General features: G+C 49.6%; 1 protein-coding gene across 4 annotated transcripts in view; it reads left to right on the top strand.

Annotated features, from left to right (window-relative positions):
- Positions 1–19116, top strand: part of ephb2b (eph receptor B2b) — a 118522-nt gene extending 99406 nt beyond the window's left edge. The window contains exons 6-16 of one of the 4 annotated variants that reach the window (XM_076025069.1): positions 238–362; positions 2845–3007; positions 4798–4906; positions 5938–6005; positions 9097–9219; positions 9494–9741; positions 13501–13716; positions 14145–14294; positions 16109–16302; positions 17402–17557; positions 18853–19116. In XM_076025069.1, the coding sequence (XP_075881184.1) occupies positions 238–362; positions 2845–3007; positions 4798–4906; positions 5938–6005; positions 9097–9219; positions 9494–9741; positions 13501–13716; positions 14145–14294; positions 16109–16302; positions 17402–17557; positions 18853–18961 (1661 nt within the window). In that variant the 3' untranslated portion in view covers positions 18962–19116. The remainder of the gene's footprint in view (positions 1–237; positions 363–2844; positions 3008–4797; positions 4907–5937; positions 6006–9096; positions 9220–9493; positions 9742–13500; positions 13717–14144; positions 14295–16108; positions 16303–17401; positions 17558–18852) is intronic. The other 3 variants (XM_076025071.1, XM_076025070.1, XM_076025072.1) reach the window with 3 other exon arrangements.
- The last annotated feature ends 4411 nt before the right edge of the window (positions 19117–23527 follow it).

A 23527-nucleotide genomic window follows, 5' to 3' on the forward strand; every position in this document is an offset into this window, starting at 1 on the left:
CTTATCAGCCGCTAGACAGCCACAAATGAATCGTCAAGATGGCAGCCGATAAGGAGGGGGAGGGGTCCCAGGAGGCTCTGCTGGAGCTGCCACAGCCGCGGCTCCTGGTGCAGGGCGCGAGGCCTCCTGTCAGGAGGCGGCTCTGAAAGATTCAAGATGCTGTGAGTTGTCGGTGGATTGATTCGCCGCCTCTTTTAACACGTTGTTTTTGTTGTCGGTTGTTCTTTCCCCTCGCAGCTCCGTCCACCGTGTCCATCATGCACCAGGTCAGCCGCACCGTGGACAGCATCACCCTCTCCTGGTCCCAGCCCGACCAGCCCAACGGAGTCATCCTGGACTATGAGCTTCAGTACTATGAGAAGGTAGCAGTTGTTCTTCATTGTCACGGTTTTACAATAAAACAGAAAAATTTGGTTTGGAGCTCCACGGGCAGGATTTAAACCCCCAAAATAAGACCCCAAAATGGAAACTATACCCATAAATCCAATGGAGTGGAAAGTGTGGTTATTCCACAGTGCTTGGGTCAGATGCAAGTATAAGAATTAATAATAGACTCAAGAACGATAAGATTGCAAATATAATTGGTTACAATTACAAGTTATTGAAAATCTTCTCGCAGTGTAACTATTTCAATTACTTTGTCCAAAGTAATGTAACTAATTACATTTGATGACATTTTTTATTACTTTTCTAGGTTTTGAATAAACGTTGTCATCTGTTTAGACCAGACTGTTGTTGAGCTTTCAGAAGGACTCAAAAAAGAGAGAGAGACACTTGAAGTGGCAGCCGAGTGGTCGACCGGAAGCATCAGAACAGCATCAAACTTTCACCTGTGGAGGGAAGCCAGTTCACGAGAAAGCCACACAAAGCAACAAAAATAAAATTATGAAGCCTAAAGCTAAGCGCTTTTTGTAAAAAAAAAATTGGTCATCACGTCATTAAAATTGTAATCATGAATATTCACGCAAATAATAATTTAATCACACATTTCTTTCCAGTAATTGATGTAACTGATGACAACCACTCTCGCAGGGGATGGATCAAATTTTGCATCCTTCGGAATTGGGACAATCTCTGGGACTCTAACATGTAATTTGTTACTCCTCAACACTGGAGGTGGTGGAGGAGGAGGCAGGTTGCTAGCTTAGAAGCCAACCTCGGCCTCAGCCTGCCCGCGTTAAACTTTAATGGCGAATGGTCCCGTCCAAAAAAAGAAAAAAGAAAAGAGTTTAATTGCTCATTCAAATTCAGAATATCTTCGCGCGGCACTTTGCATAACAGCGCACATCCTTGGAGGCATGGAGTGCGGGGGTGGGGGGATGGGGGGTCTGCTGAGCAATGCTCAGAACTTGTGCTCGCTCTCTTTCAATTATAATCACGGTCAGTCAGTGGGAAAGGAAACCGCGCTCGGCCCCGCGGCAGGGCCACGGGGGATTGATGCGCAGAGACTTGTGGTTGAAACAATGGCGCGCACGCTGCTGTAAAAATAGTACTCGGGGGTGGGGGGGGGGGTCAAGCTCCAGCGAATCAGCATACTTTCTCACAAGGGCGCTGCGGCGGACCGCAAGAAGTGCTGTTGACTGGTAGCTGACCGATCGATCGACGCGTCGTTCACGGAGCCTCCATCGTCATCTCTCTTGCTTCATCCCCTTCATATACATGTACATATATATATATATATATATATATACATATATATTTAAAAAAAAAAAATTCCCTGTGTATAATTCAGCCTCTGACACTGCTTGGAGAGAGCTGTCAAAACAATTGTCCCCGGCCCCCGCTGCGGCTCAGAAGTGCACGCCGAGCGGCGGGCTGAAGGGAGCGGCTGAAAGACTCTCAGTCTGCGGCAGCTCTCAGACCTGTCAGCCAGTGTTGGCGGCGGCTGGCGGCGGTGGTGAGTGGCGGCTCTGATCGTCAGACGGCGCCACTCACACAAAGCCGCTTGACCTGAAACTGCCACCGGATCTACCTTCTCGCAGTCGGCGGCGCCTCTTTGAGTCCTGCTGCTCCATCAGAAAATGTGATTTAAAAAAATTAATTAATTATTATTATTTTATTATTTTTTTTAAATATATTTTATCATTTTTTTTGAGGGTTGGGAGGTGTATTGGTGATATTCTCTCTGTCTTTTTCCACATAACTGTCATGACGGTTGAGATTGTTTGTAAAATAGAGCCAGAAATTAAATTTGCCCGTCACAGTCTCTGCTTTGGTGCATTATTTTTAACCGATAGAGTTCTGATCCCTGTTGGAATAATACCTCTTCTGGAAGTAGTTCAGATTTGGATGTCAAAGTACGAATTGTCAGAGGATTTTTTTTTTTTTAGGATTTGCTTGGATTTTCGACAATTATTAATACCATCCAGTACAAAGCCACGATTAAATATGCTCTTGTGTTTTTCCTAAATTATCACTCACTGTCCACCAGGCCGTGGACCGATGGTGGTCTGTGGGTTACAGGCTTGCTGAGATGTTTGAGACAATTCTGGATTAAAGTCCAGCTTGTTTTTTTGTTTTTTTCATTTTTTTGTTTTTAACAGTGACGGCAACCAAAAGTTAATTATGGAGTGGACTGCACATAAAGAAGAGAGCTATAGAGGAACAAGCTTAGCACTCCTACTGATTCAGCATTATGATGATGCACCTTAGATTGCTTTTTTTTGCATTGTTTTATTTTGCCATATTTTCCCACCGCACCTCGAAGGCCTCTCTGTGCGACCCCGTGGCGCAACAACAACACAACATATTTTTATGACTGTTTATTCACCGCGCTGTTTACCTCCCCCTCCCCCACCCCTTCCCCTCCCTCTCTCTCTCTCTCTCTCTCTCTCTCTCTCCCAGGACCAGGCTGAAGCGAACTCCACCGTCATCAGGAGCCCCACCAACACGGTGGTCATCCGTGGCCTCAAGCCAGGAAGCATCTATGTGTTCCAAGTCCGGGCTCGCACTGTGGCCGGCTTCGGGCGCTACAGTGGCAAACTGTACTTCCAGACCATGACCGAGGGTGAGAATTCAGCCGGCGTCGGGGCAGGCACGCAGCGCCGTAATCACCTGCCGCTGGGTGTGGGGCTGGCGGGTTGTGCGGGAGAGGCGGGAGAAGGTTGGTCACCGTCACACCCGGCGGCCCAGCGTAGATATGGACAGCTGCCGAGGAGTAAACAGGCCAAATAGTCCAAATTTAGTTTCGGTGTGCCTCGGAAATCCCAGTCTGGAGGTCACTGCACCTCTCTCCAAAAGCTCCAAAAGCAAAAACGCGCTGCTCACTCTGGTTTCGTTCCTCTCTTCCTCCCCCCGCCCGCTTGTTTGTGGCATCTGAGCATCCGTCTCGTAAATGAGCTTTTTTTCCTCCCCTCCCCCCGTTTTGCGCTGCCAAACCCGGCATTTTGGCTCCCTCTTTGCCACGCCAAGTCAAAACCAGGTCGACGGCGCCTTATCGTTGCACTGAGACATGACCCGGGGTAGGAGAAGAGGGAAGAAGAAGAAGAAGAAGAAGAAGAAGAAGAAGAAGAAGAAGAAGAAGGGAACAATTCCGTAAACATCAGTCATGGAGGTTAATGTTGGAGCCAAGTCAGCCGGGGTTTTCCCCTCTCAACATCTCATTTTGCTCTGCCAGTAGTGCCCAGGGCCATCATTAGTCTGCGCTCTCATGAAAACATCCCCGATGCTGCCACATGCACGGATCCCGGCACTAAAGATATATCGAAACTGACTCACAACTGTAAATATTTAGCAAACTCAGGAAGCACACGGCTCGGTTTGCAGTTCTCTTGTAGAAAAACTCTGTTTTCTGAAGAAAAGTGGCTTAATTAGAGGATAAATTCGTCCCTGCGTCTCCACGCAAACAAAGCTTTGTTCTTTTTTACCCTCCGCGACAGTGTTTGGATGTCAGCGTTGATAGAGATAGAGATAAAAAATGAGCTTTCATTATTTATTATTTATTAGCGCAAGGAATAGCTTTAATAATATAATGTAACATTGTAGCAAAGTTACATGCAGAACATTTAACTGGGCACTTTTTGCACGCTGCCTTATAAATTGTTCAGTATTAAAGCGTACTAGTGCAATAAGGCGGTCCTATTACGTCGCTGCGCTCAACAGTTTAAATTTAATTTTTCAGTTGAAAACCTCTAAAGGGATTCAAGCATATTTAAATTGAAGGTGAATTCAGGTCAATGATAAGAAAAACCATCTGGAACCACCCGGGGAGAATTTGCATGTCAAAGCAGCTCGAGGAGGGATGAGTTGCAAAAAAAAAAAAAAAAAAAATGGTATAAAATATATATAATTTACACATGGATAAGACATAAAATGCTAAATTTAACAGGACGGAGCACAGGACGATACAACGTATAATTTCAGTGGACGGCGGTAGTTGCGCCGCTCAGACAGCGCTGGCATGCTAGCGGGCTGAAAGTGGGACGTTGCGTGTGGCTGAGGGGGAGAGTCTGGCTCCATGCGCCCAATCAATGGCTCCATTCCGCCTCTTGGCTGACTGATGAGTCTGGGTCTCACCCAAACATGCTCTGCCTGCTCACTTCACACGATTTCCGCCAGATGATTTGTTTGCGCCCGCCTCATCGCCGGCGCAGTCGGCGCGCTTTTAGTGAGGGAGGGAGAAATAGAGAGAGAGAGAGGAAGGAAAAAAAAGGTTCACAATGCCAAGAAGCTCATTGGTCCGACCAGCCGTATGCCCGTCTGTCGCCCACTGTTAACTCCATATGCACCGGCTCAGATGCTCATCCATATGTTTGAGCCGTGTGTGTGTGACTGTGTGTTTCTCTCCTCTTCCTACAGAGGAATACAACACCAGCATTCAGGAGAAGCTGCCTCTCATCATCGGCTCGGCGGCGGCCGGCCTGGTCTTCCTCATCGCCGTGGTCGTCATCATCATCGTTTGCAACCGGTGAGTCAGTCCCGGCCCCTCCCCCACTCCAGTCTCCATTGGCGTCCCAAACCGTCCGCACAATCGGAAAACTCGGAAAGTCGCTCCGAGCGTCTGAACCTCCTCTCTTTGCTAATCAGTCAGGAAATTTCATGAAAGTCTCACGAAAAACTCGAAAAAGTCGCGGAAGTTGCTCGCGAGTTCGTCGTGTGCGACAGGTGACCTCGAGTCGCTTCAGTTGTTGCGAGTCTCACATCCTCCGACAACCGAAGCCGACTCTCGTTCTCCGATTCACGAAGGCCGCAGCTGTGGGTCAAGTGCGTCGACTCTTAATGAATTAAAGTCCTTCGGCAGCGTGAACGGTGAAACAGGAAAAGATTGCCCTGCCTGCACTCAATCTGGAAGTGCTTCACGCTCACTTAGTATCAAGTCTTTCACTTTTCTTTTGGTGCCGCTGCCAAGACAAGGACTTCAATTCCCAATGAGATCCACTCGCAGGGAAACTGTGCAACAGTTTGACTCGCGCGGACGTAGGTTTTGAAGCATTTGGGGAAATTTATTGTCATAGCAACTCACCTTTGCTGCTGTGGTATGGAGCTATTGGTACTCAAGTTCGGTTTTAGAAGCCATAAAAGAGTATAAAAATCAAGCCCTTCAAAGCAAAATACAACCAAGAGCAAAGATATAAACAGCTAAACACAGAAGCTAAAATTAGCTCTGATGAATACTAAACACTCACCCAAATTCAAAGATACTCAACCCAACTGTCATCTGCCTTGCAGATATTTGCTGTGCCACCGCACTGCAAACACACACAGAGGAGAGGAGGAAAAAAAAGCCCCCCCCCCACCCCCAAAAATAAGACCGAACTGTGTGTAGCGCAGCTGGCCCCTCCTCCTCCTCCCTCCCTCAGAGTGATCCTGAGCTGGTTGCGTTTTACACGTCGGCGCACCTGGGGGGTGGGGGTGGGGGGTGTTTGATCTGCGTCTCTGCCCCTCCCCCCCACCCCTCCCTCTTTGAACCGGAGCTAGAGTTCTTTGTCTTTTCCCCAGGAGGCGTGGCTTCGACCGGGCTGATTCAGAGTACACAGACAAGCTGCAGCACTACACCAGCGGCCACAGTGAGTAAACCACCTCCCCGCTGAGCCCCTCCCCTCTCCCCTCTCCCCTCCCCCCACCCTCCACCCAAGGCGTGTCTTCATCGGCTGCCGTCTCGCACATACACACACACACACACACACACCTGTCTCCATGGCTACCACCTTGCATTGCCGGTGTCCTTGGCTACAGCCCAGCTCCCCCCCCACCCACCCACCAGTAATCCTGTCTATCTGCCTTCTTTTTTTTGTGCAACTCCGCTCTGTTTGCATTCAAACACATCCAAAACCCAGTCCAAGTGTGTCCTCGGCGCATCGTCTCCTCCCGTATTTTCCTATTGTACCTTAAATGGGTCGGCCCCGCTATAGCGTTAGCGACGTTAGCGATGCCAAATCCCGACGAGCCCGCTCCCGTTTGTTCGGAGAATTCCGAAGGATCAGTCAATGAGCGCAATTTTCCTCAATGATTTCCGCTCTTTATGCGGTGCCGCGCGGAGCTTTAAATGACAATAACGCAGTTATAATTGTGCGAGGGAAAAGCCCGAGAGTAATCTCGACCCTGCTTCGTCTGAGATATTAAAGCTAATCCATCTTTCTCTTTCATGGCTGGGAGGAGGGAGGCGGTGGAGAGAAAAAAAAAAATCAAGTTTCTGACCCCATTTTGACTTGTTTATTTGAACGGTGTAATTGCCAGCCAGACTCAGCCGCACTCATTTCACTCTTTTGAAGGGAAAAGTTCTCTTGCTGCGCTGTCGTCACACTTGTGAGTCCGTCAGTGTGCGCTAGTTAGGGCACGTTTCCACTGGCTCGCTTCGGCCCACCTCTCTTCGGTTTGTCGGCGTTTCACTGGCCGCTGCACGGTTCCAACCGTTGCCATTTTGGTCCCTGCTTCCTTGGGGTTCCAAGTGGGCTGACCAAAGGACCATAGTGGTGACATAGCACAGAGCAGGGCGCTGATTGGGTAAGAGTTTTGTCGAAAGCCGAATGGGAGTCTTTCACATATTAAAAAACTGAAATGCTTATGAAACTGTACTATGGGCGAACGATATGCTGCCGTCTTGCAGCTGTAACTCCGCCCACGCTCAGGTAGTAACCAAGCCAATGGGAACGCCTCCCTACCGAGCCAAGTAGAGGCGCAGATGCTGTGCGTCACACCTGCAGACAGCAAAAGTCGTGCTGTTGGTCGTGTAGCAACAGCAACAGCATCTTCTCCCTGTGCCTGCGTGGGTTCTCTCCGGGTTCTCCAGCTTCCTCCTACAGTCCAAAAACATGCACGTGATGTAAATCCACCCTGAGTGCAGGAGGAAGTAGACACAGAAGACGGATGCACGGATGGATTTTGTCTAATTTAGCATCGCGAGCGACATTTACCACGCGCTCCCTGACGCTGGCCAATCGGATGTCACAATGCTCCACGGGCCTCGACGGGGACGTTCACAAGGACTTGAATTATAAATTATTCATGAAAAAAAAAAATATTCCCAACTGTTGTTTGCGACAGATTCCGCATATTTCCGCCTTTGTTGCCCACAAGGGCACGCCATGGGCTGCAATTTTTTTTTGTACCTTTTGAGGCCGTGATTGAAATTCCTCGACCCGCCTCCCTGACGACGTGATGACAGCACGCAATTACTGATCAGAATCGCGCATGTAGTGTTGCCGGTCTGCCGCCGAGATGGGAAAATATTTTTTTCTAGCGCAGTGTGACGCCGTAAATGGGCGGAGAGTGTGCGCAGGGTTTCAAGGAGAGGCGTTATTACGTGACTCTGAAATTACTCTCCAACAGTAAGTCAAGTCGGTGCAAAGCATGAGGAAATGATTTGACTTATTTGTTCTTGGGGACCAATTCCGCAACTGAAGTGGTGAAAGGGCAGCTCTCTCTTTGTCCTCTCTCTTTGAAAATACACTCAAAAAGAAAGAGCTGGCACAGTTATCATCCAACAACATTTTGTTTCAGCATTTATTGATTTTTTTTTTTTTTTTTTTTTTTTTTTTTTTTTTTTTATATAGCCCTTTCAGTTACGGTGCAGCCACAAAGCGCAGAAAAAAAACAGCCTGAGGCAGTTTACAACACTGACTGTCTTACAAAATTAGAGCAAAATAATTCAAAAATGAAATAAAATACAGGCTTGTTGTAAAAAGTATTATTAGCTTCTTTTAATTCAATTGTAAAATTATAAGAAACCGTTTAATTTGAGAACAAAGGAAAGTTAATGAGGAAATGTGTGGGGTGGAAATTAGTAGAAAATAGATAATTAAATAGCTGAATTGCTCTAATATGTGGCTGCCACTGGATAGGCATTACTGTATTACCAATGCAGTTTCCCCCCACTGCGAATGGGAATGGGAAATTGAAGGTGATATAATTTCACCTTCATCACTGCGACCCCTGCCGCGTGTGAAATTCCAGGTTCCGGCCCCTTGTTTGTGTGTGGCTGTTGCCGTCAGGCAGGTTTCCTGTTGTTCCCACAGAGTTTGTGAGGTTATTGGTCACAGACCCTCTCCGTCTGTTCCTCCCTGCGCTGCCCCCCCCCACTCTCACCCCCTTCCCCGCGTTTCCTCTGCGCCGTCCGTCAGGTTTGGTCGCGGCAGCGCATGCCCCCCCTCTCGCCCTCCGGCGCGAGGTTCAGGGGCCATTCACAAAGCCTCAGGCCTGATGTGGAGGTGAGAGGCGAATAATCGGATTTAAAACCTGGGATACTAAAATCCCCCAACACTTAAGGGCCACCTTAAGCCAATTTACCTGGCATCGGGGCTTAGGATAGGCAATTTATTTCTTGGGAGCGTAGCTGAAGGATCCCGATAGAGGGTGCGGGTTCTCCCCTGAGCACCAACATGCACGGTGACTCACCGGAAGAAGATGGGGAGCATATTAACACGCCTTATCGCGGCGGAGAGGATCGGAAGGCACTGTGTCCTTGCCGGCTTGAACGCAGTCGTCGAGACGCACGCCAGCGCGGCGCCGCCGCTCCTAACTAACGATTCGTCCTCCTCTTCGTCACGACCTTCTCTGTCTCACTGGCACATGAAGACAGCCCGCGTACGCATGCGGGCCGGATTTGTTTTAAGTGTTTCTCGAATCAAATATTATAGTGGCTCTCTCCTTTTTTCCAAGTGACTCCAGGAATGAAGATTTATATTGATCCGTTCACGTACGAGGACCCCAACGAGGCTGTGAGGGAGTTCGCCAAGGAGATTGATATATCCTGCGTGAAGATTGAGCAGGTCATTGGCGCAGGTAATGGAAAAAAAAAAAAAACTGGCTGACTGAGACGTGGCTGGAATACAAGAGCTACAAAAATAGCCTGTTTGTAGATGCTCTTTTGTTGTTGTTGTTGTTGTTGTTGTTTCTGCTGCTTATTGTTTTCATCGTTTCCTGCCTCATATCGCCAGGAGGCTAACGGAAGCTCTGCTCTCTCTCTCTCTCTCTCACACCCTCTCTCTCTCTCTCTCTCTCTCTCTCACCCTCTCTCTCTCTCTGTCTCACTCTCTCTCTCTCTCTCTGCTCACAGGGGAGTTTGGGGAGGTGTGCAGCGGAAACCTGAAGCTCCCGGGTAAAAGGGAGATGTTTGTAGCCATCAAGACCCTCAAGTCCGGCTACACTGAAAAGCAAAGGCGGGACTTCCTCAGCGAGGCCAGCATCATGGGCCAGTTCGACCATCCCAACGTCATCCACCTGGAGGGCGTGGTCACCAAGAGCAGCCCGGTCATGATCATCACCGAGTTCATGGAGAACGGATCTCTGGACTCCTTCCTCAGGGTAAGCACGGAGGTGGTCGGAGCATTGGTAATGTTGCCGTTTAAAATGTGTCATCAATGTCTTTACAGATGTAGTAACATCAACATTAAATCAAAATCACAGGCTTGTTTCTGCACATATTGTATTATTGGAGGTTTTGAGGTCTGTGCTACACAGTAGATGCTCAAGCAGAAGTTTATAAACCCCAAGACGGGATAGTAGCAGGAATTTATAGGCGTCTTCTTCAGAGACATGCTGAATCATAGTGAACACGAAGCAGCCCGACTAAAAGTGGTTCCTCTGCGTCTACTCGTTGGCGGCTCACTAAACAACTCACACCGTGCATTCCGCCTCCTGCTGCACTGGACAGTGAACATTGGCAACCGGGTCCAGGCACAGGAAGCAGGGGAGGAGGAGGAAGCCGTGGTGCCCGGACACAGCATGAAGCAATTGTGCCAAATGCGAAAACAGCTTTCCAAGTTGGGACATGATTGCGCAAAAACAAAAAAAAAAAAATCAAGTCTTCCTCAAACTTTTTATAAGTCTCTCTTGCCCGCATCGCTTTCACTCGCGTCCGCCGGCGCTGCTTCGCCAAAGCAAACGTTAGCTTCCAAGACTGCCACGTGGAGCCCTGAGCTTTTACTGCGACGGGCCGAGAGAAGTGATGTCATGATCGTAAACTTTTTTACGTGGGCTCCTGACCGCTCCGTCTGTCAGTGTCTGTTAAGGCTGACAACTGCTGAGCCTCCATCTAGGATGGCTGTCTGGTGAGGTAAACGCCCGTGTTTTTCCTCGCTAGCTTGACAAAAAGTGTCGCTGCGCCTCAACACATTCACAGATCACAGTTTGTCATCATTTTTACGCTGAAAAATCAAGCCTCAATCCCCGATTTAATTATTATTATTGTATTTTGAAATTATGTTGAAATTATATTATCTTGTTTAAAAATTGCAATAATCTTGTAAATTGTAATTTGCTGTTTTATTTTAGTTACCAGTGGAAATTGAACAATGACAGATTTGTAACAGATTTGCTCACTAATAACTCCTGTATTGATCCAGCCTGTCTCAATTTTGAGTGCAGAGAGGTGAATTTTCATTTCATTTCAATTTCAAATTCAATTCAGCTCAATCAATAGTGAAGATGCTGGAACTCATTTTAATCAATTATGTTCATTTATATTGGTATTTAAATATTGCCATCAACATTGTCTAATCCCATAGTGTTATTTATACATTAACAGTTAACTCCTGAAAAATAGAAACCACATGTTAACCTCTCAACAAGCCCTTTGTGGTGTTTTGTATTTTACTTAATACTGAAACGTTTACTGTGAACCAACAAAATTCATATTCTTCATCATGCGGTACTTTAGTTTCTCCTCAGTGTTCTTTGCTTTGCATTCACTGCACAGTTGGCTCACTGCTGATTATGCTGGACTCTACATGAATACTGATGGGAGCCACACATGTATTATTTCCCCAGCTCCCTTACAAGAAACGTGCAGCGCTCACAAGTCCATTTTTAATTTTCATCATCTAGCCGGCGGAGGATATCGCCGAAGAAGGAGCGGCTCTGGGCCCTCGTTTACAACCCGCCAGCATAAATTATTCAGACACTTGGCAAAACTGAAAATGAGACGTCACCTGTTTTAAAATCGAAGATGGCAGTAAGACGAAATGCCACCAAGTCTGGGACTTCTTCTTCTTCTTCTTCTTCTTCTTCTTCTTCTTCTTCTTCTTCTTCTTCTTCTTCTTCTTCTTTTTAATTATTGGTGAAGCATCTTTGCTCAACCATATGTAAACTCGCTTCACGCAAATGAAATCAGCATTGTAAGGTCTAAAGAAATTTGTAAGAGTGGCCATGTTAGTAGGCCACTACATTGTATCACATAAGATCCCCCTCTCTGTTGTGCTATTTTTGCTGCAGTCCACACGATTGTAGTGTTGGACAAACAAACGTCGTCTTGTACATAAAGCGCAGTAGGCTACATGTGTGTATTATGTATTTGAGTGGGGGAAAAAATATTTCCAGACGAATCACACTGCACACCTGTAAATAGCCTTCACCTCATTTCAAATTCCCACCAGTCAGTCAGTGAGTGCACACGTTCAGTTTAAGCCTCCTCCTGTGAGCCGACATCAAAAGAATCCACGAAGAAGAAAGACGCACCCGGCCGCTCGCGCTCTTTATTTGTATTCCTGCCTCCAACCTCAGAGACGCTTCGGCACGGGCCCTTTATCATTCTTTTATTAGTAATAATCTGTTCTCGTGGCTGAAGGCTACGCGTGTTTATGTGCATATACGTAAAAGCGTTTGACAGCGCCTTGTATCGAAAACAACTGGCACTTTTCTTCTCATGCGCCTCACGCTGACAGTTTCTGACAGCGGTTGCTGGCGGTGCCACGGACGTGAGCCGCTTCTTTTTTTTCTTCCTATCTTTATTCACCCCCCCCCCCCCTTTTTTTTTTTTTTTTTTTTTTGGTTGTCGTCGTGTCGTAGGTGATGTGGCGCGTTTGTAGTGGTCCGTGCGTGTAGCCTCAAGCAAGAGCGGTAAGAAATTACACAGCACCAGAAACGGAAGTGCGCGCTCTCGTCTCGATACTGAACATTGTTTATTTTTCCCTTTTTTTTTTTTTTTTCCTTCGCTAAAACGAAACGCGCTCCGCTAAATCCCCAATTATTCCCCCCATATCCGAGGAATCCAATTAAAATATATGCAAACACAGCACACAGATGAGGCGTAAACGTGTGTTTTGCGAGGAGGGCGCCATGAATAATGCATCCCGGATAATTGAGGCGCAGCGCGAGCGAGAGAGCAGCTTGGCGGGAGGAGAAGCACGCGCGCGGCCAAGGAGCGGGCTTTTGAAAGGGGAAACGGGCGCGAGGTCCAGACGGTTAATACGACCCGGCCTCGGCTTTGCCCCCCTCGCCCCCCCCCCCCTCTTCGTCCCGTCCACCGGGCCCCCGAGCTCCGTCTACTCTCTGGAACCCTGTGTTCTCTCGCAGGCCTCGCTGTGGGTGGGTGTGTGGTTGGTGTTGGGGAGTGCAGGTGTGCGCAGTTGGAGGCACAGCTGCACCGCAGCCCCAGACGTTGGTTCCCCAGGCACGGTTGCATAAAAAAAAAAGCCCTCGCCGAACAGCGGAGGGGAACAGCTGTGGACCGGCAGCCAGTGGCCCCATATACCCCGACCCACACCGAGAGCCCAGTGCCAGTATCCTGCGGGGCCTCTTTGCTGAGACTCCGCACAAAGTGACTACTGTTGGTCGCATACGGGCTAGCAAAGGCACTCACATGCCAGAGTGATTAAAATCGGACTCAAACAGAAAAAAACAGGAACATTTTAGTCGTTTTTTGGAGAAGATTTTGTTTGATGTATGTTGATTTCATCTGTTCAGAGCAAAAACAAACAAACAAACAAACAAACAAAAAGAAATAGATTACAAACAAAATAGATTATTACTGTCATGTTATGAACTCATGCACTTTAAAGCTCTTGCACTGCAGGAATGCTGCTAAACTTTACAATATGGAGCCGTACATCCTCCAAACACTGTATTCAAACCTCCATTTTACTCAATATGCATCTGTAATGTTGACATTTATTGTTATTGTTCATATTTTATCATATTTATCATATTATCATATTTTTCTTATTTCATCTATTTTATTTGTTTGTGTGTGTGATGCAATTATTTCATAGGGGAAATGAACACAATAAGAATTTCATCGTGTAGTATAACAGTGTGTGTGTGTGTGTGTGTGTGTGTGTGTTGCAGCAAAACGACGGGCAGTTCACCGTGATCCAGCTGGTCGGCATGCTCCGCGGCATCGCCTCGGGCATGAAGTACCTGGCCGACATGAACTACGTGCACCGCGACCTCGCCGCCCGCAACATTCTGGTCAACAGCAACCTGGTGTGCAAAGTGTCCGACTTTGGCCTGTCGCGCTTCCTGGAGGACGACACGTCCGACCCCACCTACACCAGCGCTCTGGTAAGAGGAAGGAGAGAAGAAAAAAAAAAGAAGGAAGTCTGTGAATGCACCGCTGTTACTGCTACTATTGTATTGCAACTATTCCGCTGTATTGCATCGTGTGATTATCTCCTCCACTGAGACCTCGTCTGATAGCATCTGACAGGCCGTGATAAACGATCCCGCCGACCGCTGGAAGTTCTAATTCAATCCAGAGCCGACATCGACCCTTCACCTGTTCCCTTCTCCACCTCCTCCTCCTCCTCATCCTGCGCTCCTCTTCCATGTACTACACTCCTCTCCCAGGGGCTTTGTTGTATCCACCCCGCAGCTTAGATTACCCATCCCTGTTTCCGTGAACGCCGCCTCTCTCCGGAGGCAGAGCGCCGTGACGGTTGCGTTACTCGGTCCCGCTAACCTCTCGCTGCGCTCCGCCGTGTCTGTTGCAGGGAGGGAAGATTCCAATCCGATGGACTGCCCCCGAAGCCATCCAGTACAGGAAGTTCACCTCCGCCAGCGACGTGTGGAGCTACGGGATCGTCATGTGGGAAGTCATGTCCTACGGGGAGAGGCCTTACTGGGACATGACCAATCAGGACGTACGTATTTAGCAAGTCGCTCTCCGTTGAAACTGTTTCTCACCCGCTGATTTTCATTTACAGCCGCCGACTCCCCAGAAAGAAGACTTTTTTTTTTCTTCTTTTGCTCCGCCCCTTCCCCTCCTAGCTGAACACCAGCGCTCACTCATGTTTTTTTTTTTTTTTTCATCAGAAAATTTCTCCCACACTGACCCGCCGAGGCATAATGAGATCATTTGAAATGCACGGCGGCGCTCGGCGGACAATTTCTGCTCTTGACTGGAAGCCTCCGTTTCCTATCTCCCTCCGGTGTCGGCGCGGGCGAATGCAAATTATGGGGAGAGAGATAATGAAAATAGTTCCAAATTGAAAGCGAGAACGCTAATGTGCTAAGAGGGACCGAGGACCTCGGCGGTTATCTTATTAGCGGCTCCGGATAGTGTCGCGGCTCCATCGGGGTGCTCGTTTGGAGGCCTCGTGAATGAGATTAATCTGAGTTTGAATAGAGCTCCTTTAATGGAGCTCCATAATGAGCGGGGGATGGGGTATGGGGCGAGGGCGGTGGGGGCGGGGGGGGACACTTGCGTCCTCGACACAAGTGTCCTCAGGGTCGTCTCGCCCACCCGACCGAAGCAGACGTACCGCAGTCTCTAATGTGGCCTCACCGGCGGAGGGAAGAGAGCGCTGCAGACTCTGTAAAGGCCAGCGATGAGGTCACCGCTGGCAGGGGCGAGAAGCCGCTGGAAGGGAGGCTTTCACTTCCTAATGACCCAACTGCTGTTTAACAACTCCACACGTGAAGGGCCGAGGAGGTGATTTGTGCTCACGTACGCGCATTTATTCAGAATTTATTTAGGGGATCGCCGTAATTACAGCGTTTGGGGCCTGGTGGGCAGCAGCCGTAATGACTGCAGCGGCAGCAGCAGCAGCGGCAGCAGCAGCGGCAGCAGCAGCGGCAGCAGCAGCAGCGGCAGCAGCAGCGGCAGCAGCAGCGGCAGCAGCAGCAGCGGCAGCAGCGGCAGCAGCAGCAGCAGCAGCGGCAGCAGCGGCAGCAGCAGCAGCGGCAGCGGTGTTCCGACAGCGAAATGCTCGTTCATCAAGCGGAGGCCCGCTGCCAAATTCTTTTCCTTCGCAGTTGACACGAGCCTCGCATAAATCCTGCGTAATTTCGGGGCGTCAAAGATAACATGTTTATCATCTACTCGTGGGCATGTGTTTTTTTTTTTTTTGGGCCACAAGTCAAAAGACAGTCCTGCGGGGGATCCGTTGCTTGAGGTTGTAAATCTGCGGAGTTTTTTCCTGTGGATTTGGAAAAGTTTGTGTTACTTGCGCTTTTTCTTTCCACCCCGTGTCATTTAAATCCTCTGCAGTTTTTTTTCTTTTTTCTTTTTTTTTGTTGCCACGGCTCCATTCAGCCTGATCCATCGCGGTGGAAAAAAAACAGGAAGACGTCCACCTTATTTCTTCTTCTCTGTTTGCTGCTCATAAATTGTACTGATCTGTGCAAGTTAACACACTAAAAAAAAAACTGTCTGCACATGTGTTCAAAAAGGTCCTCTGTTTGACCCTTTGGAAGTGGGAGTAAGAAGTGGGAGTGTTTTAACCGCCTCTTTTCACTGAACACGTTTGAGCGTAGCTCCGCCTCAACCAGCTGCAAAAAACACCACGGATAAAAGCAAACTTAACTGAACTTTTTTGTGATTTTTCTTCCTTTGTAGAGTCATCACACCGTCCTACCATGCTAGTTTATATAAATACAATCAATTCTTTCCTTGTTTTTTTTTTAAACGTCATCTCTCGCAGTAACTGTTAGAGATCTGTGTCTCCCCCTGCAGGTCATCAACGCTATAGAGCAGGACTACCGGCTGCCTCCGCCCATGGACTGTCCCAGCGCGCTGCACCAGCTCATGCTGGACTGCTGGCAGAAGGACCGCAACAACCGGCCCAAGTTCAGCCAGATTGTCAACAACCTGGACAAGATGATCCGCAACCCCAACACGCTGAAGGCCATGACCCCGTTGTCTTCGGGGTGAGGCTTGATCTTTGAAGGAAGCTAAACAATGAAGTACCACAAAAATTCCCTTCGGCGGTTTTTCCCAGACAATGATCCGTCTCCTAGAAGGGGCGTCTGAAAGGAGTTGATAGCACGCTGGTACCTGGGGGGGGGGGGGGGGGGGGGTGATTTTTAGAATGAATCATGCAGAACTGCTCCGCCTGAGTGCTGGGAAGAAAGAGATCTGAGGACGGTGTAATGCGGGAGCTTTCACTTCTTGCTTGTTGATTTAGTTTGGCGCTCGCATTGCCGGGCTGCAGCGCTCAGAGGCGCAGCCTCGCTGTTAAACGCACACGTGTGTTTTATCAGCGCCCGTTATTGCGGGGGATAACGTCTCCGGCGGTGTTCGCTCCTCCTCGTCTCCCAGTGCGAGCGCTTCTCCCGGCCCTGGCGGCAGATTCATCCTCCTGCCACGGTTCCAGTTTTTTTTTTTCTTCTTCTTTTCTTTTTTTTTTTTTTTTTTTTTTTGAAGCAACACAGTGTCTCTTGTTTCTCCTGGCGCCGGGCGGTTATGTAAATTAAAGCCTTTTGGTTTGATAGATCCGATCCTTTCCACGAGCGCTTTCTGGGCCAAAAAACCTGGGCCGACGCAAAGTTGCGCGCCCGCCTTTTTTAAAAAAAAAAAGACAAAAAAAAAAAAAAAACATTCAGAAGCGCCGCTGCCCTTGGTGTAAGTTTTCTCCCAGAGAAAATGGGCCTCGCTGATTTCTATTATCCCCGTCTGGGCTTTCATTTGCGGTGCGGCGCGGCGCAGCGGCCCGGCCCCAGATTTTTCCGCAGACACTGAGTGGATATATTGGCTCCCTGAAGCCTATCACTTCATTTGGAAAATACACTTTATGAGGAATGGGCTCGGAAAATGTTGCCTAATGGATCAGGCCACTGCCGCTCTCTGAGATCCGTCTGGCCCGTCTGTTATTGTAACGTAATAATTCACGCTTGGACCTCGCTCAGGTGGTCTATGCTGATGATGTTGTTTTATCTTAACGGCTCATGTCGTCCGTCCCCGCCCCCCCTCCTCCGACTCCCTACCCCACACACTCCCTTTCCCCTTTCCCCCACTTCTCTTGCTCAGTGTTCATCTCCCCCTGCTGGACCGCAGCATCCCAGACTTCTCCAGCTTCAGCACCGTGGACGAGTGGCTGGACGCCATCAAGATGGGCCAGTACAAGGAGAACTTTGCCAACGCGGACTTCTCCACGTTCGATGTCGTGTCCCAGATGACCATGGAGTAAGTAGCCGTCGCGCCCGCGCTCGCTACCTGTCGATAACGAAACACCGCAGTCGCGAGTTTCGTTATCGGGGCGTTCACAACCTGTTTAAACGGCAAACGACAACGTTGATCCTGCAGCAAAGTGAGACAGCAAGCTAAACGCAACAGCTGTGGACAAGGACGCTGTGATGATGAACTCTGTAGCTCTCTGTTTTTTTTTGTTTTTTTAGGGCTGTGCAGGAAACTGTTGGCATTTCAAGGAGGAAGAGGAGAAAGAAAGGCCCTAATTAGCTCATTAGCGCCACCGAGGCGCTCATTAACTTGTGTGATTACTTTATGAAAATGTGGCGCCGTCACATTTTCAGCGATTTGCGACTCGTGCTGCCGGGGAAACATCCAATTTGTCGGCTCGGTCCGTGAGCGTTCCCATGCAGATGGCGGCTGATTTATGTCCTGGTGCGGAGGAGGATCGATTCCGACGTGACAGGAGCCGACGTCGGGAGAGGAAGCACGTCAGCGCTTTTGGAGACTTTGAGCGTGTTGTGTAAATCCGGCTCCTGTGCAGCTCCTCTCCTCCGGCTTTTCCGCCGTTTGTCTCCGCTGCAGTTTGTCTCCTCCGGCTCCCCGTCGTCTCCAGCCTCAGTTTAGGGATTAGCGGAAAAATATTCTTTGAGAAAAAAAAAAAAAAAAAAAAAATGACACCTGTAGGGTTTAGGATGGTTTTCGCTCTGTGGATAAACGGCATCACGAGCCAGAGATTAAACCCCCCCGCACCCCCCACCACCACCACCACCCACCCAATACCCTCCCTGAGAGGTTGAGCTGCACTTCCTTGAATAAAACATACTACAGAAATGTGAAACCCAAACATCAACATCATTATTAAGGTTATTATTTATATCTAGAGTCACTTTCAGGGGGCGGAGCCTCACCGTCTTGTTGGCAAAAGTGTCTCGTCGACGCTGTGAGAGGTTCCCAGCGTCACCGGCGAGGTCAGAAAAGACAAACTTGAGTTGGGTTGAAAGGGTTTGAAAGAGTTGAGAGCTTCTTCTCAGGCTGCGTCTGCTTTCTCAGGGGCGGACGCAGCTGTCTGCCCGCGAGATGACAATGCTTTCACGCCTCTTACTTTACTGTCCTCTCCGGTTTCAGCCGTCGCTTCTTTCCTCCCAGCTGTTTCTCACAGCACTCCCGCCGTCCGCACTCCACATGTGTGTGTGTGTGTGTGTCCGCATCGTGTCTGCTGAAAACATACTGAGCACCCCCCCTCTCCCCCACCCACCGCCTCACCTCTCTCTCTCTTTGTGTCCCCGCAGAGACATCCTGAGGGTGGGCGTGACGTTAGCGGGCCACCAGAAGAAGATCCTCAACAGCGTCCAGATGATGCGGGCACAGATGAACCAGATCCAGTCGGTGGAGGTTTGACGAGGGAGCAGATGAGGGAGGAAGGAAGGAAGGAAGGAAGGAAGGAAGGAAGGAAGGAAGGAAGGAAGGAAGGAAGAGAGGAGGGGAGGAAGGTGGGATGCAGGGCTCCGGAGTGTGTGGAGGATGGAGTGGGTGTTTTTTTTTTTTCTCTCTTTCTTTTCGTTGTCGTCGTCGACGACGTGCGGCCCTCCCTCCCCCCACCTCCTCCCCCACCACCACCACCACCACCGCCGCCCCGACTGTCCCTCCATCTCCTGGAAATCAGCCGCGAAGAGACGAGGAGGCGGGGGGGAGGGGCAGGGGGGAGGGGGGTAATCCAATAGGAATCACAGAAGGTTCGAGGCGACCAGCGACACTTTTCTCTCTCTCTTTTTTTTTTCAATCTTCCACCAGTTTTTATTTGATGTTGAATATTTTTTCTTTTTTTTTGGGGGGGGGGGGGGGGGTAGGAGAGGGGAGGGGTTGGGAGGGTTTGTTTGTTCTGATGATTTTGTAAAGAATTTTCTAAGCTTAAAAAGAAAAAAAGAAGGACTTGGCAAAAATGGCGAGGAGTTTATCTTAAATTTATAGAAGCGAGTGGTGAGGTGGCGGCGCTGGACGGGCCGAGCGGGAGAGCTACCCTTTAAAAGGGCACGACGGAGAGGAAGGAGGAGGAGGAGGAGGAGGAGGAGGAGGAGGCGAAGCGCGGAGGTCGTCTTCGCCCGTTTGTTTTTTGTTTGTTTTTTTTCTGAAATTGTCGGACGCTAACGAGGGAACGGCAAGGAGCTCTCCGTCGCCTCCGCGGGGGAAAAAAAATAAAAAAAAGGACGAGGGAGCCGGTGTGCACTCCGCCCCCAGGAAGGAGAGAAGAAGAAAAAAAGAATCCATGAAATGGACGACTTTTGACACGGACTGATGTCAAAAACAGACAATTTACACGGAGAGAGGGAGAGAGAGAGAGAGAGAGAGAGAGAGAGAGAGATCATCACTCCAGGAAAAGGACACGAGTTTTGTTTTGTTTTGTTTTTCTCGCTCGTTGCGAGCGATTTTCTATATTGTGTGAAACTTTGTGATGAAGATTCCGTCTCACCATGCTTCCTCTCGCGACAGACCACTTCTTATTTTCTTTCTCTTCACAACTTGCCAAATAGAAACTCTTCCATTTACTATTTACTTCCATCATCTCTCTTTTTTTTTTTTTCCTTCTTTTTTTTCCCCTTCCCCCTCCCCCCCCACCCCCGGTACTGTACATATCAGATGCACTCAGACCTGCTGCTGCCGAGAGCTTCGGACAACAACAACAACAACAACAACAACAACAACAACAACGGGGAACAGCAGCTTCCACGTTTTACAGCCGGCGTCCCTTCTTTGGCGTTGCCCGTCTGCGTGCACGTGAGCGCTGATACCACGTGCATCGGGCCCCCCCGCCCCCCACCTCCCCCCATCGTTTACGAGCGTGCCGAGTGAGTGGGTTCCTTTCACAGCAACTTTGATTTGCCGCAATTGTAAGAACCTCCGTTTGGTTGCCAGCTTGGTTTTGACTCACTTAACCGACTCTGACGTGGCTGCGTTCTATATTCCGTGTTTCCTTCCACTCTTTTTTTTTTTTTTTTCCTTCCTTTTGCTAAAGGACCGGTTTTATTTTTATTTTCTTGGTTGTTTTTTTTTTTTTGCCTTTCGAGTATTACAATTTGCTTTTATATTTCACACACGCAAACAGACTCAACAAAAGCTGAAAGAAAGAAAAAAAAAAAAAAAAAACGCAAGGCGACGACGTCGTCGTCGTGTTCTATTTTTGCAGCTGTATCGAAAAAGTTGACGCGTTACCACGTTTTTCTCCCCCCCCAAGCCACCCACCCACCCACCCGAGCCGCACCCCCACCTTCCTGCACTTGAGCCGACTCGTCGACTCCCAACAAAAACACTCCGGATCTTCCATTGATGCATTTAAAAAAAAAAAAAAAAAAGAAATATAAAAAAAGACAAAGTTCTTTGGAATCATGTCGGTGCACAGGACTGTGTAGATAAACAAGCTCTCCGTGTTGCGTTTCGTCCTCCTTGTGAACGATGCGTGTTCCGTTCTTTGTTTGTTTGTTCGTTTTGCCATCTGTTAAAAAACAAAAAAACAACAAAAAAAGAAGCTGTTGTGAAGGCCGAGGGCGGGGAGGTTGGGGGGGGCGTGCAGTTCTTTCTCCCCGGGAAGTCACCAGCGATCGCCCACTCCCGCCGCGCCCCCTCCCCCGCCCACAGTGACACCTGACGGGCCAGACGCGGACGTCCCGCCGGGAGCCGTTGGGTAAGACGTGTCCGGTCACAGCGGGGCGGGGCCGCACCGGGATCACAGCCGCTCTGTCCGACCACTGGTACACCACCACCACCCACCGCCCACCGCCCCAGCCCCTCCCTGCACACTCCACCCTCAATCGCACGCATGCCTGTCAGCCACCTGTCTGCCGCTCCCTCTGATCTCGGCGCGCTCGCCTCTTGTCGGCAGTTGGTCCGCTTGTCGTCCCTGCGACTTTAAGAGCAGCGGCGGCGGCGGCGGCCGCCCGGCGGGGAAACACTCATCAGCGGGGCTGTCATCTTGTCTGTGGCGGAGAAAGAAGAAAAGGATTCCTCCGCACACCCAGTCAGGTCTTCTGTTCAGAGTTCTCGCAGACAGCTCCAGCACCGGAAGCTCCCGGCGTCTTCCCGACTGCATACGTCTAGACTTCAAACTTCACAATGCAAGACTGTCCTGGTGCGGAGACCGACATGTGAAAATGCAGTGCTCTATATTGTGCACACAGTCCAAAAACCCGAGCGGAACATGGAAGGGGCCCCTAGTGGCCAATGCCGTTAGTGCGCTAGCTAGTTCTGGTACAGGGGTCACCAACCTTCTTGGGTACTGACTCATGCTAAGGGCAACTAGTAGCTGCACTATTCTCAAATAAAACATTTTCTCAGTTAGCCTTTAGTTGTATATTATTTTTAATAATGATACCTATCCATGTGAACAACAATGACAATGTGAACAATCAACAGTGACTTTACGAGGTTGGATAAAATGACATTTCAGACGCAGCTCCCCGAGTTGCGCGATTTTTTAGAACAGGCCCGCCGGGCGACCCGTGTGGTCCTTGGGGACGACTTGTTTCCCGCTGGCACCTTGTTGGTGACCCCCGTTCGAGTACCTGTTAGCTCGCCGACGTGCACCCAATTATTTTTTTTTTTGTCTCGTTTTTCGTGTGTTAAATTGCTGTCTTCACCTCCTGCGATTCAACGTGAAAAGGAAGGAAGACGTGCAGGTGCTTGAAAGACAAACCGGTGCTGGTATTTGAGGACGCTCCAAGCGCGCCGGCAGAAGTACCGCACGCAATCTGGAAGCCCCCCCCCTACCTGTCACTGTCCCTGGCTTTCAGAGGCTTCCGTGAGCAGTGGGGATTTGTTTTTCGAAAAACTGTAGGAGGGGGGGGAGGGGTGGTGAGGGGGTGGAGCCACGGAGCTGTTAGTCACAGCTGAGAGGCCGCCGCCGCCGCCGCCGCCGACTGATGCTGTGACCTAAATGCCGCTGAAGCCGACGCGCCGTTTGCTTCCTCCACCGAGCTTCAGACCGTCTTCCCAGAGTACCCGGCACCTCGCGGGAGAAGACGCCGCGCCTCCTCGCCGCCAACGCGCCGGCGCCCCCGTCATCGCTTGCCGGTCGACTTTTTAAAGCACTTTAGCCGTTTGAAGTGCGCGCCAGGCAGTTCGAGCTCTCCCCCGGCTGCAGCCTCATTAAGGCTCATTCAGCCTTGCTGGTCTGGCCCGACGCTGCCAAGTCGTCTTAATCGCACAATTACCCCCCCCCCCTCCTCCCCCCCGACTCCACTGCGACCCCCAACCACCTCAAACGCCACGTGCTGACGGACGTCGCACCGTGTCGGAGATGGCTTCTCGTTGAGCGCGCGAGTCTGCGTTTTTTTTCTTTTCGCCGCGTAGGAAATCCAATTGTTCGTCTGAGGGTTTGCTCAAGGTTTTCCATTGGAGAAGGAGCCGCGAAGAACCTCTCCCACTGACTGTGTGGAGAGTTCGTTTTTCTTCGGATTCAGACGGCACAGAGAGGCGGCAGCCGGGGGGGAAAAAAATGTCAGACTGTTCAAAAAATTGTGAAGTGTGTACGGGTGGGTGGGCGAGGCAGTGGTGCGGTTTGGAAGGTTGTGATCCGATCAGGTCCAGCTTCCTCTCACAGTCCAAACACGTACGAGTGCGAGTTAGGCCCGGTCGGCAACTCTTGAATTAGCGGGAGACCTGGAGACCTGCTAAGGTCTAATAAAGTTGCAACCTGTCCGGGTTGTGAGCCACCTTCACAAACAGGACGGCTGGAATGGACTCCAGTACCTCCTCGGACACCTCTGACTGCGGGGGGGAGTGGTGATGGCAGACGGATGGACGGATGAATGGATGCTTTTTGAATAACTCAAGTGAAAATAAACTCCACAGTCCTCCAAAAATGTTTTAAAAATAAACTCACAGGAAGTTGTAGTTTAATTCCTGCCCTTATTCCTCCCCGCAGGGCAGATATTCTCTGGCGGTAGTTCACTTCCTTGAACTGAGTTTTTTTTA

This window comes from Nelusetta ayraudi, unplaced genomic scaffold (assembly GCF_046127955.1).
Source record: "Nelusetta ayraudi isolate G7.1 ecotype Tasmania unplaced genomic scaffold, CSIRO-AGI_Nayr_v1 ptg000017l, whole genome shotgun sequence".
In the NCBI taxonomy this organism is placed as follows: Eukaryota; Metazoa; Chordata; class Actinopteri; order Tetraodontiformes; family Monacanthidae; genus Nelusetta; species Nelusetta ayraudi.